The 13,375-nt window shown below is 38.8% G+C and overlaps 1 protein-coding gene across 2 annotated transcripts in view; it reads left to right on the top strand.

Annotated features, from left to right (window-relative positions):
* LOC139478824 (maltase-glucoamylase-like) overlaps nt 1-1,776 on the top strand; it is a 69,170-nt gene extending 67,394 nt beyond the window's left edge. For both annotated transcript variants that reach the window (XM_071261484.1, XM_071261483.1), the window contains one exon: nt 805-1,776. In XM_071261484.1, coding sequence (XP_071117585.1) covers nt 805-808 — 4 coding nt within the window. In that variant the 3' untranslated portion in view covers nt 809-1,776. The remainder of the gene's footprint in view (nt 1-804) is intronic.
* The last annotated feature ends 11,599 nt before the right edge of the window (nt 1,777-13,375 follow it).

Genomic DNA, 13,375 nt, shown 5'->3' with positions numbered 1-13,375 from the left:
AAGTACGCATTCCCTGGGCAGTGCGGTACTCTTGTGGTTATGGTGTTTACCAGCATCAGGGTGCACTATTCTTGCGTAATATAAACTCAGGTCACCATTCAGAGTTTAAGTGGGTCGCAGAATGTCGTACTTTATTTGCCAGGATCCGTTTGTTTGAATTCTAGATTCGTCCCAATTACAATTCTTGGTTTGTCAGCACCATAACTGAACTCGTGGGTTTCACCAAAGTTGTAAGACCTCTGTGTTACCTGGCTTCCTTTCCACAGGCCTTGATATAACTGTAACACCGATAAAATTGGCGTTAAACCAGACTCACTAAAAAGAGTCGTATTTATCATTTTTACCCACTCAAACCTATAAATATGAGTACAAACTATTCATGTGGAATGTTATGTAACGATACAATCGGTGTTAAACTTGCCGTGGCAACAAAAACACTGATTCAGCGTTACCATGGTTACAGCCAGTATCCACAGACGGGATTCCGGGTGTAGAATGGGTCCCTAGCAAACTATAATAGATCTGGGGTCAGGGTCGAAGACTTGGTTGAATGCGTGTCATTGCATCTCGACCATGTAGATCGTTACTCACAATATCAATCACTGGATTTTCTGGTCCAGACTTGATTATTTACATGCCACCATCATAAAGTTTGAATATTGCTGAACGTGGCATTAACCAGGTGTTATGTTCATACTGAAAAAAAAAAGAAAATTACGTTTTTAGTGCATCAGTTACGATACTCAGATTTGTAGATTCAAGTAAACATATTTTGGTACAACTTGATTGTGTTTCGTCTTTCAGATAATGGGAAGCTGAATCAGAGAATGGATACCATTTTCATCATCACTTCACTATGAATTCGGACAAGTATATATTTGAAGCATATGCTGAAAATTTTGTCATTAGCGATGGCTGAAATTTAAAGTAATTATTTTTTCGAAATATTAAATATTTTACATGGAAATCGAACAATTTTGTACTTTGAAGATTTACCTGGTAGGGGATCATGCACTTGTATTAATTAATGTTCGATTTATTCTCTTTGTACGTAATCATGTATAATACACAGATTACTTATAATTTTGTCAAGAAAGCATACCGGAATGTTACCCTTTTCTAACATTCAATTCGATACTTTTCTAACATTCAATTCGATACTTTCATTCCATAATTTAGGTTTCTTAGGCATTTTTTGTGGACTATAAAGGGAGTTTTATATTCATCGTTTTTAAGAGGATCATAAAGCATTTGCCTTACTAACAAGAGAGATTCGCGATGATGCCATAAACACATATGAAGATAAAAAGTTTGAAAAGAAATTGCTTCTGTAATATTTTCAGACAGAAAGGAAAATAAAATCAGCGCTTTAGAAGGACACTTTGGATTGTATACTTTTGGCCTATCTTGCAAGGTCTGACGACTGGTAGTAGATAAAAATAGCGAAAGGAACATTGCAATTTATTGACAGTTAATGTTTATCTCATACCCAGAGTATCTACGTAGTCACCATGTATCTATATATTTATGTCAAACATTTGGGGGTCATGTATAGTGTTGAGGAAAATCATATTTACAAGATGTGTTTTTGTTTTTGTGTGTAGATTTAAAATGTAAATCCTTGTTCAAATATATATTTACGTTTTGTTCTTTGTGGTTTTTATCTGTTTGAATTTCGGCGATTGTTCACAATTCGCAGGAAGAAACTAATATATGTGGAATAACTTCATACATGATCATTCATGCATTTAGGCACCCTTTGGTATCCAGTGATGTCATCAGTGTTCATTCTAGAGTGCAGCAATGAGGCATCTTTCTCAATAAGAATGAAAGACTTATCACCCAACTGTGGCAGTTGGGCTCCTGGTTTGAAACTGTTTGGGCCAGGACAGTAAACGTGCTGGAGATGGAACTGCAGTAACATGGATTACGTTGCAGTCCTCTGTCTCTCGGGATGTTGTCAACATAAAGTCAACTGCTATTTCCAACACAAAGGTTCATTCACAAACATCATTAAAAAATGTTCAGTAAAGTTGGAGGACATTTTTCTTTCGTACCTAACTCCATGCAGTATTTCATCTTGTGGCACAAAAAACCTGCAAAAGCTAAAACATACTGTACAAATCCTTTTGAAGGTCTGTCATGTCAAATTAAAAAAGTCATTTGTGGCATTGAATGTACACTCTGTGGATTGATTTATGTTGGAGGAACAGAAGTTATCGATATGAGTCGGCCAGCATAGATTGGGCATCAACATAAACGTTTCCAATTGTGTATCCCAACATCTCCATTTAAAGAATCACTCCACAGGATATCATAGAAAATATATCCTCTACTAAATGCAGTCGACCTTATATACTGAGTCAAATAAAAAACTTGACGGTGGTAACCATAATTTGTTCCAAGCACCTACGGAATTCGGTAATAACATCAATAGTTTAAATCATAAGTCCCAAGCACGAGAATCTGATGGCACACAAGTTCAGTAGCGTGTATTGCCACCATGTGCGTTGACAACTGCCACACAACGACTCCGCATGGACCTTGTAATGCTTGTGAACACATGATTGGGAAGACGACGCCATTGTTGCTGTAAAATGGTGCCAAGATCTTGCAAATTCTGTGGTTGGTTCTGGAGAGTGCGCAGACTTCTGCCAAGAGCATCCCTCGATGGGATTGAGGTCGGGAGACCTTGACGGCCAATCCATGACGTTGATTCCCGCATTCTGAAGTAAAATTCCTTGTCAAAATTGCTGTGTGGGGTCTGGCATTGTCGTGTTGGAAGATCAAACCGGGTCCATGTGCTGCTGTAAAAGGCAGAAGTTCCGGTGCCAGTACCTGGTCGCGGTAAGCAGCAGCGTTGAGGTTGCCACGGTTGACAAGAAGCCTGGAACGTGCATTGCCAAGGAAAGCACTCCACACCACGACACATCCGCCTCGAAATCTGTCAACTTCCTGTACACAACACTGGGCGCAAAGTTCATGACGGCGCTTCAACGCCCTCGCCCTACCGTCAGCAAATCGAAAATTAAATCGGGATTCATCACTGAAGACGACTTGATTCCAATTCCTCTGAGTCCATCGTAAGTGTCGCTGTGCCCACAATTGACGTTGACGTCTGTGTAATTGAGTCAGAATCGGCCCGCAGTATGGCCGTCGTGCTTGAAGGTGAGCAGTTCTCAGGCGGTTTCGAACGGTTTGCGCACTCAGTCTACCCCTAAACAGTTCATTTCTGGTTGATGTAGCCGTCAAAAATCGGTTACGGAGGTGACGTAAGACAATCTGACGATCCTCTGCATGTGACGTCACACGTGGTCGACCTGGCCGAGGGAGATCAGCGATGGCACCCGTTTGCTGTAGACGCGTCTTTAAATCATAAACAGTCCGTCGGCTACCACCCATCGTCCTTGCGACTTCAGCTACGGGCGTTCCCGTCTGCAACATGCCGACGGCACGTTCACGTTGCAAATTCGAAAGGCGTGGCATGACAAATGGCCGTAAAGATTTTTGTTTTCTTGTGTTTTTCTTTTTTTGTTAATGACTGCTAACAAGTATGGCTGAAAACACGTGCGGTATAATGGCCACGTGACCAGTTGCACGTGAAAAACCTCTGTTGCCACTATAGTGCTGTGCACATGATTTTGATCGATTCACCTGCACAAAAACGGGTGTTATCTGAAGACAATACGTGGCCATTACTGTTTGAATACACAATAAGGGCCCACAATGTTAACTGGTTAAAATGTTAAAATTTTAGCATTGTGAAGTTTTAAATTTGGTTCAGTGTAATAAACTACACCTTAAGGCTCTTGAGGTTTGGTAGTGTTCCTGCCGTTGGCTCTTATTGTATTTCTTTATTGCGGAAATGGATTTGGCACAAGTGACACACTTACGAGGCCTTCCCCTACATACATTTCATTACATTGTAATATGTGAATAATGATAGTGCAGAATAAATGTACAGTGCAGAATAAATGTACAGTGCATAGGAATTACATACAAGTAATGAGAAAATATAGTAATACATACATATATATATACAATATTACACACAAACACATATACCTACATACACACATACACACACATACATATACGACTACATGCATATACATACACATGAGATACATTCATATTTATTGGTATACAATGATACATTTGTGAAAGATATTCAATATATATATGTGATACCACAATATTTAATGGACATTTTAAATTCTAAATTTAAGTGAAGGGCGGGAAATATAGAATATAACTGAGCTTTCATAATTACACTGAATGCTATTGTTTTACATCAAAATTAAATTTATAACGAATACCAAAACTAATAGAAAAATAGAAAATATAACTAAGGCTTTTCATACTGAAACAACCATACTGAAATGTGCAAGTGCAAATTCTTGTTACATTAAGATAGATTTAAAATCTGTTTATTTCTACAATAAAGTGATGGACATATTTAGAAATTGATTTATTTTGTTCCTCTGATAGACTTTACTTACCACAAAGAATTGTTTCTAGATTGGGCTGAGTCCCTATATTCCTAATGTTGATAAACAAAGATTGTCTTTTAAAAGTATTTTTTTACATTCCAGAAAATAGTGAAAAGCATTTTCGCATCGGGAACCGCAAGAGCAAGATTAGTATCTACCCTAAATTAATCATCATTTAGATTGCTACATCTATGTCTAAGACTTGTGTGTATAATATTATTTTCACGCTTTCCAGAACTGAAATAATATTGTGATTTAGTAACATTTGGATAATTATTTTATTTTCAATTCAGCTACAGAGATGCGATTTTTAACATTTTAATTTTGTGAATTCCATTGTTTTAAAAAGTCTTTCATAAATGATTTCTGAATCGTACTTGTTCTGGCAAAAGGTACAGTCTTGTTCTGTTTGTTACGTAGGTTATAATTTGAAGCAGCTGATCTATTGTGGGGTAACAAATCATTTCGATATGAGGGACATTCGTTCATTAATATTTTGTGCACAGTCGTAAGTTTTTTTAATTTTACGCACTTTTTGGGGGTTAGTCAGCCGGTTTCAAATATAACATTTCTCTCGAGGCAAATTTGGTCAAAACTGTAACAATTTGGCAGCGTGAAGATGTATTAATTCAAGTATATTTTCGTAATAAGCAGAACAGTTGTCCCATACTTCCGATGACTATTCCAGAATAGGTCTTATGAATGTCAGATAGATTTTTGACAGATTATATTTATTTAATTAATGTTTAAGTTTACGCATAGCTGAAACCATTTTCGCTAGCAATACTTGAAACATGTGCAGTCCACTTCGTATCTTGAGATAAAGTGATTCCTAGGTGTTTGTGAGCATAACAAATAGTAAGATAATCCCGTACCTGTTTGTTACCAAAAAGCATGTATTTTGTCTTAGTTGGATTAAAGTTAACAAGCCATGTGCTTGCCCACTGATGAAGGGAGAGAATGTCTTGATTTAGTCTGTCTTCAATTACGACCATATCAGTAGATAAAGTTCTCATAAATGTATCATCGGCGAATAACCTAGGAATATTTTGAAGATGATCAGTAATATCATTTATGTAAATCAGAAATAGGAACGGCCCCAGTACAGAGCCCTGTGGGACCCCTGCTTTGGTGATTATTTTACTTCACAAACTACCATCAATAAATATTCTTTGGCAGCGGGCTGACAGATAACTACGACAACAAGCTAATAATTTACCAGTTATACCATATTGTTAAAGTTTATGCAATACATGTATAGCTTTGTGCCCAACCCTGTTGAATGCCTTAGAAATATCACAGAATATCATACAAACATGTTCAATTAACATCAAGCGAAAATACTTATTCAAGTGAATTACAAATGTGATGGTAAATGTCAAATAGTTGATCTGTAGTACAATTGTTTGGCATGATCATGAATCCCGATTGATATTTGGAAAGTAGTTTATTCTCCAGAAAGTAATTATACATTCTTTTAAAAATGAGTCTTTTAAATAATTTTCCAAGACAAGAAAACAGTGAAATAGACCTGTAGTTGGAAGAGTGGGACTTATCTCTCTTTCTGTACTAAGGCATTACATTAGCTTGTTTCCACTGTGATGGGAATGTGCTTTGTTCAAGAGATAAATTGAATAACAAGCGTAAAGGATTGGCTATGGATAGAGGTATATTTTTTTAGTAATATGTGGTTCATGTCTACTGCGTATGCTTGCTTTATTTACCGTTAGGGACTTTATGAGATCTGTTATTTCTTGATTTTCTATAACGGTATTATCCAATTCATGATCACATAGTTTAACAAATGGTGGTAGCGAGGCACCTTCATCATCAACATTGGAAACTGACGTAAAATAATCAATGAGAGCTTCAGCTTTTTCAAAATCAGAAAATGCTTCAGGTACTGTGTTGTTATTAGTGACCAGAGGTGGGATCACGGTGCTGGCTCCAGACTCTTTGATCAAGTGACGCAGGAGTTTCCAATAATTAGAACTGTTTTCTTTGATTTGTGTAGATAATAATTCATCTCAGTTTAGATAAAGTTGTCCTTGTCATTTTTTTTCAAATTATTAACTTTTTTTCTGTGTTTTCTATATTTAGATAAATCGCGTCCCTTGCATGTTCGTCCAGCTTTTTGTCTCGATTTCTTATTCGTGTGTCTCTACGTAGTCCATTATCAAATCATGGTTTATCTTTCTGCCTTTTTGTAACAGCACGGCTTGGTATGCATATGCTTATATAGTTTTTATATGTGGAGAGAAAAAAAATCACATATTACATCAATAGACTCGCAGCTATTAAACATGCGCATCCAATCAGTTGATTCAATCAATTCAATTAACTTAGCATTGTCACCATTTTTATAAATCAGAAGGTGGCATGGGTGGCCCTGTCGTCTAAGGCGCCGCGATTCGCTATGCAGAGATGCGTCCCTTGGACACGCCAGAAACCTATGATTGTGGGTTCGAATCCTTGTTCGCCCCGATTATGTCTCTAGATGTTGATTATGTTGTCAGCTCTATACCCGTACTCGTGGGTTTCACCGAAGTGGTAAACGTCTGAGACTTGCATCACCTCGGGCTTTCCTCCCACATTAAGCTGACACGCCATGATATAACAGCAATACTGTTAAAAGCGGCGTTAAACCCAACTCAGTCACTCACTATAAATCCGAACCTTTCTTTCATTGGATTTTTTTTTATGTCAATGCAGTTCGTTAGCGAGATAACAACCCCCTTGTGGTCACTGATATCCGTGCTGTAGTCGACAACACTCGACTCTTCACAATTACAATCGTCACTGATAACAATAGGGTCAAGAAGAGTATTTGAATGCTGAGTGACGCGTGTCGGCGCTTTAATTACATTACGTAAACTCTTCCTAACTAAAATGTGCAGATGGTGAAGGTTGCTGTTGAGTAAATCTTCGTTAAAATCACCGAGTAGAACAACGTAGGGCATATAATCTAGAGCAGTTTCAAGTGAGTGTTCTAGTTGACCCCAATACAACACAAGGGTGTTAGGTGGTCTGTACCACGCACATAATAATATTCTCTTATGAGGCAAGAAAACCTCGAAACACATATTTTCATAATTGTATAATTCTAAATCTTCCCTACGTTTAACGTACAGCAATGCCGAGAAATATACAATAATACCACACCCAAAACAATACCTATCCCTCCTATAAGGGGAATGTTAAAGGTCTATTTTCAAGTCATGTCTCTCTAAAACATACCATGTCATATTCAGAGATTTGCTCAGAAATACGAGGTAGTTTATATCGTAGACTTCTTACATTTAAGTGAAATATGGAAATGTTCTTTGTGTGTGAGTTTACTGAAACAGGGCAAGGATTTTGCTCAACAGTTCAAGGAATGATGAGAAGGATTGGTATGTGAAAGACTGCGCCGAACAGAGGTATATTTGAACAAGACTACAGCTGATGGATAAATAAAAGTGTTCAAAACATCCATGGAATGATCATCTAAAGTAGGCAGTGGATGATTGATTGATAATGTGGAATTTTCCCTTTCTTGGGTGAGTTGAATAACATTTGTTGTAATGCAAACCTATCGATGCTCTGCACGCAATCAAATACAGGAAATAGTATTATCCAGGCAAGGGCACCGGCAGGTTTGCCATTGATTGGTGTATGTGGATTGCAGTTATTTGTATTTTCCAAGTATGAATCATACGCCAGGTACAGTATCTGAAAGTTTTATATACTCAACAACAAAAGTTCCTGTGACACCAATATTTTAGTGTATTTTTCAAACAAGTAACGTTTGGTTTTCAATATTGTAGTACATGTATGGAATCAAGTCACAAAAACGCAACTGCTACAGAAAAGCATGCATTCCATGCAAAAGCTGACTTTTATGCAAGCCCAATGCATTTCACTACCCAAGAATGCGTATAAAAACATGTGCGTTAACGGAATTCCATATGCATTGTTTAGAATCGTGCTGACAACAACCACTCAGAAAAACAACAAAATTAGGCAATTATACAACAATACGAAATGCCACGCCTGTCCGAAAATGAGCGTCTGCGAGCCATTGGCATGCTTGAAGCAGGATCGAGTCAACGTTAATTTAACGTCCACAGAAACACCATTTTGGTGTTTGTGGCAACGTTGGCAACAGACGAATGCAGTCAGAGACCATCCTCGGAGTGGCAGCCACGCGTAACCAATACTCGACAAGACAACTGGATTCGAACAACACACCTACAAAATCGATTCCAGCGAGCAATAGTGACTGCCAGAAGCATCCCAGGCCTTCGACGAATACCTACACAAACCGTACGTCGCCGCCTCAGATGTGCAGGGATTGTCGCCAGAAGACCCGCCAGACATCCCATTTTGACAAGAAACCACCGTCAAGCACGTCTACAGTGGTGCAGACAGCGTCTACGCTTGACAGCCATTCAGTGGGGACAAGTTCTATTCACTGACGAGTCTCGTTTTCACCTCAGCCAAAGCGATGGACGGATTCGAGTGTACCGAGGTCGAGGTGAACGTTACGTCAATCATTGTTTCATGGAAGAAGATCGTTTCGGGGACGGCAGCGTTATGGTATGGGGTAGGACTACAGCAAGACAGAGGACCCGTTTGATACTGGTAGAGGGAAATCTCAATGGACAGCGCTACCGCGACGAGATCCTCGGCCCTGTTGTTCTACCGTTTTTGCGTCGTCATGGCCCAGGCATTACCTTTCAACATGACAACGCCCGGCCTCATATTGCTCGACTTGTTCAGTATTCTCTTCAACAAAACAACGTGAATGTCATCCCCTGGCCGGCTCGCTCCGCTGATCTCTCACCAATCGAGCACATGTGGGATGAGATGGATCGACGCCTTCGACGTCAACCACGTGTTCAACAGACACTCCAGGAACTTCGAAACATGCTCCAACAGATAAAGACATATATCCCTCAGGATTTTGTGCGACGCCTGGTCCATTCCAAGAGACGAAGATGTGTTGCTTTCATCGCAACCAGAGGTGGACACACACGCTATCGATTTGTAAATTGACATTTTGGCATGTTCATGTTTTTTCAATGAAATCACACATTTTCGGTATGGCAAATTAAACCATTTGAACACTTTTGAGTCTCATAAGTACAGTTAATTGTATATGGATGTGGGATCTCAGAGTTTGTTTTGTTCTCGAGTTAAGTTGAACATTTATTGAACATTTTTACGATGTCAGTTGTGTTTTTGATCATGAGTCGTTTTAAACCTTTTTCTTTGCAAGCAAAGATTCTATGAAGTGGCTTTGTTTAGATTTAGACGTTCTTTCACCAAGTCATGGCGCTGCTTTGTAAGGTCCTCCGTTACAAATATTCTGGAGGAGTGACCCTTTAGTTTTCTGGGTTGGGTATTGTGAGTAGCAAACTTAACAAGGACCTGAGCTCGAACATTAATGATCTTGCTGATAACATGCGAGCGATCAATATCACGCTGTCAAACCTTAACATCGAGACTTGTTTCACAAATGTCAATGATTATTTGGTCGGTTTGAGCCTTATCACTTGTAACAGAGACATTAAAGAACCGTAAAGAGTTCCTGCGAGTGTATTGTTCAAGTTCCTCCCATCTGACTAGAGAGTGTTCAAGTTTAGACTCAGTGGTTTCTAATTTCCCTTGAAGTTCATGAGTCAAGTTTGTTTGAGCAGTAATGGCTGCGTTTTGTGTATCAATGTTGTCAATGAGGGCGGATGTGGCTGATCTTACAGCTCTTAGTAGGGTATTGAGGGAGGTGGACTTGGTGAAGTAGGTGTCAATATTGGCTTGCTGTTTGAGGAGGCGTTTCCTGTGAATCGGAGGGCGATGCCGAAGGGCGCTGATTCGACCTCCATGACTTCACTAAAAGAAAACTAATAGTCCACATTTGCCGCCACAAGCCATCAATCGACAGAGATAGAGACTATTTCATCCCACCCGCCTCATATCAACTAATTATGCAATAAACCTGGTAATTACGTACACAATCCAGTCTGACGTTGATTAAGTTACCACCTTGCTTCCATGACAACGGAAATGCGGCCTCTGTACAGCTGATTGATCGATCGAGATTTCGTTTAGAATTGGAATTTACGGAATTTTTCAGGACTCAATGAAATAGGATTTTTTAACCATGGCAACTAAACCAAGGCATCTGAAGTTTTTGTACAATTTCAACATTTCTCCATTTCAACCAATCCGACTCATCCATTCATCAACTGGTATTAAGATAGTAAAGAAAATGATGTTACATTGTAGATCATGATATGAAGATACCTTTGTGCTACGGGATCAAGTGTCATACAACTTTAATACATCACTCAGGTTGGACCGAAAAAGGATGTCATTTGCACATCTGGACAAAGTAATGATCAATTTTAATGATACAATAAGGGTATGTGTTACATTAAAGGTTGTAACAAAGGTTATTACTTTGTGAGAGAAAAATGACGTCCGATGCAATTCACTTGTTTTCCGTAATGTTTTAGGTGAACAATTGACTTCCCTTTGCATGTGTTTGTGACATAAAGCACTGGTTGGACATGATAACCTCATCTATTCGCAATATCATCACATTTGTCTAAGGATTCATAAACACAGGCTTATGATATACTGAGTAGTCAAAATTAGTTAAATTAAATTGAATGGTACAAAGGACACTGCTTTTGGCAGATAAGTCTTTTGATGCTTTGATTTATTATAACTGTGATACCATATAAGTTTATACTGTCACCATGCAGGATCTCACAACCCCAGCAAAAGGCGAACTATCTACCACGACAGGAAAAATGCATTATAACGGTTCCGCCAGATATCAAACAAGAAGTAAATTGCATCAGACACATTGAACAAATATCCTTTTGCTGGATGTGAGAAGGAAATTCTGAACATAGAACAATGACACAAATATAGATTCAGGAAGTCCTGCAACTGCGACGTGGTTTGTGCAACCCTCCCCGAGAGAAGTAACCATAATTTGAGAAGGAATGTTGTTGAAATCAACCGAACTAGATTGCAAACCGACGTCGTATATATTAAATATGTTTATACAATACTAAAAAGTAAATATAAATCGTTTTCTGTTATCATTGGTAATGGGATATTCTTTCATGAACTAAATGATGTTCAGACATCATGCCATCCAGCTATACATAACTGTCAAGATGCTTACTCTATTAGATGGTTTATATTTGCGATAACATGCAAACATGTTGGTTGTGTATCAACCAAAATGAAAGAAAAAGATCTGTTTTTTCAAGTAACATTTTATATGGAATGATTGTTAATAAATCATCTGTTATCGACTTGCTGTTGGGCATAAGGTTTAATCCCTTTAACGGTGTTTCAGCTATGTTTGTTGTTTGTGTTCTAAAAGTGCAGGTGGAGTTCTCTGAGTGGTTTTGTGGTCAGAAATGATACAGTCGACCCTTATTATCGAATCGTTTTCTTCATCATGCCGTCTTTTGGCAGTCGTTTGACCTGTCGTTAGACCCTAAGAAAGATCGGAACCTGTCTTAATATTTGCTGTAAACTTAGGATAACTTAGCGTTGAGACAATTTCGAGAACAAACTTACTTAAGAATACTTTCGCTGCGACACCGTTACAAAAAAGTTCATGATATCCGTGAGTTCGTTAAAAACGCCGCTTACTGTAATGCGATGTCTTCCACCAGCGACATACAGGACATATAACATAATATCCTAATCTACAATCGGAACGATTTCGATTATGTAAAAATATTCTTTACTTGTGTATATATGCATAATAATGGACAATGGTGAACAATTTGATGAAATAATACAAGTATATAAATGTTACCATCAGATTTTAGATTGTATCCATTCTGTTTAAGTCATCACAAGGTTAATTTACATATCTGAGATATTCTGCTAAAATCACATTTGATGATACTAAATTATTGTCACTTGACATGAAATGATAAAATTAGATAACACACACACATTATCGAAGGATATCAAGTGTACCTACAGACATAGAGTAATCTATGCATGTATTGTATACTTGATATCCTACTGTATCAGCATGTGTACTCAGACATGTGTCGATAATGACACATACATAGATTGCCGCCCAGTGTGTGGTCCTGGTTCTTTCGGCACTGACTGTGACAACTACTGCCACAGTGACGCGTGGGACCCGAGCAGCGTCTGCCCAGCGAGTTGGACGAGAGAAACGTGCGACACTGATTTGTTGTTCACAATTCGTTTCTTTGAAGTAAGTTAAAATAAGAAAACATAAATGAAGGCTTGTTCTGATTCTGCTCAAATCCGTAGCGCCATTGTTGATATCTATGGTGGCCGAGAGAAGACATTGCTTTCTCGCCTTCAAATACGGCCGAGAGAAAGTGATAAAGCAATAACGCGAGACGAGAAAGCGATAGCACGAGACGAGAAGGCAATAGAGCGATAGTGTGAGGAAGCCATACAGCGATAGAGCGAGAAAACGATAGAGCAATAGAGTGAGGAAGCCATACAGCGATAGATTGAGGAAGCCATACAGCAATAGAGTGAGAAAGCGATAGAGCGTTAGAGTGAGAAAGCGATACAGCGATAGAGTGAGGAAGCGATACAGCGATAGAGTGAGGAAGCGATACAGCGATAGAGTGAGGAAGCGATACAGCGATAGAGTGAGGAAGCGATACAGCGATAGAATGAGGAAGCGATACAGCAATAGAGTGAGGAAGCCATACAGCGATAGAGCGAGAAAGCCATTCAGCAATAGAGTGAGGAAGCCATACAGCGATAGATTGAGAAAGCCATACAGCAATAGAGTGAGAAAGCGATACAGCGTTAGAGTGAGAAAGCGATACAGCGATAGAGTGAGGAAGCGATACAGCGATAGAGTGAGGAAG

The sequence above is a fragment of the Haliotis cracherodii genome, unplaced genomic scaffold (genome assembly GCF_022045235.1).
Source record: "Haliotis cracherodii isolate W230 unplaced genomic scaffold, xgHalCrac1.p SCAF_4, whole genome shotgun sequence".
NCBI lineage: Eukaryota > Metazoa > Mollusca > Gastropoda > Lepetellida > Haliotidae > Haliotis > Haliotis cracherodii.
This window is presented reverse-complemented; position numbering and strand designations above follow the sequence as displayed.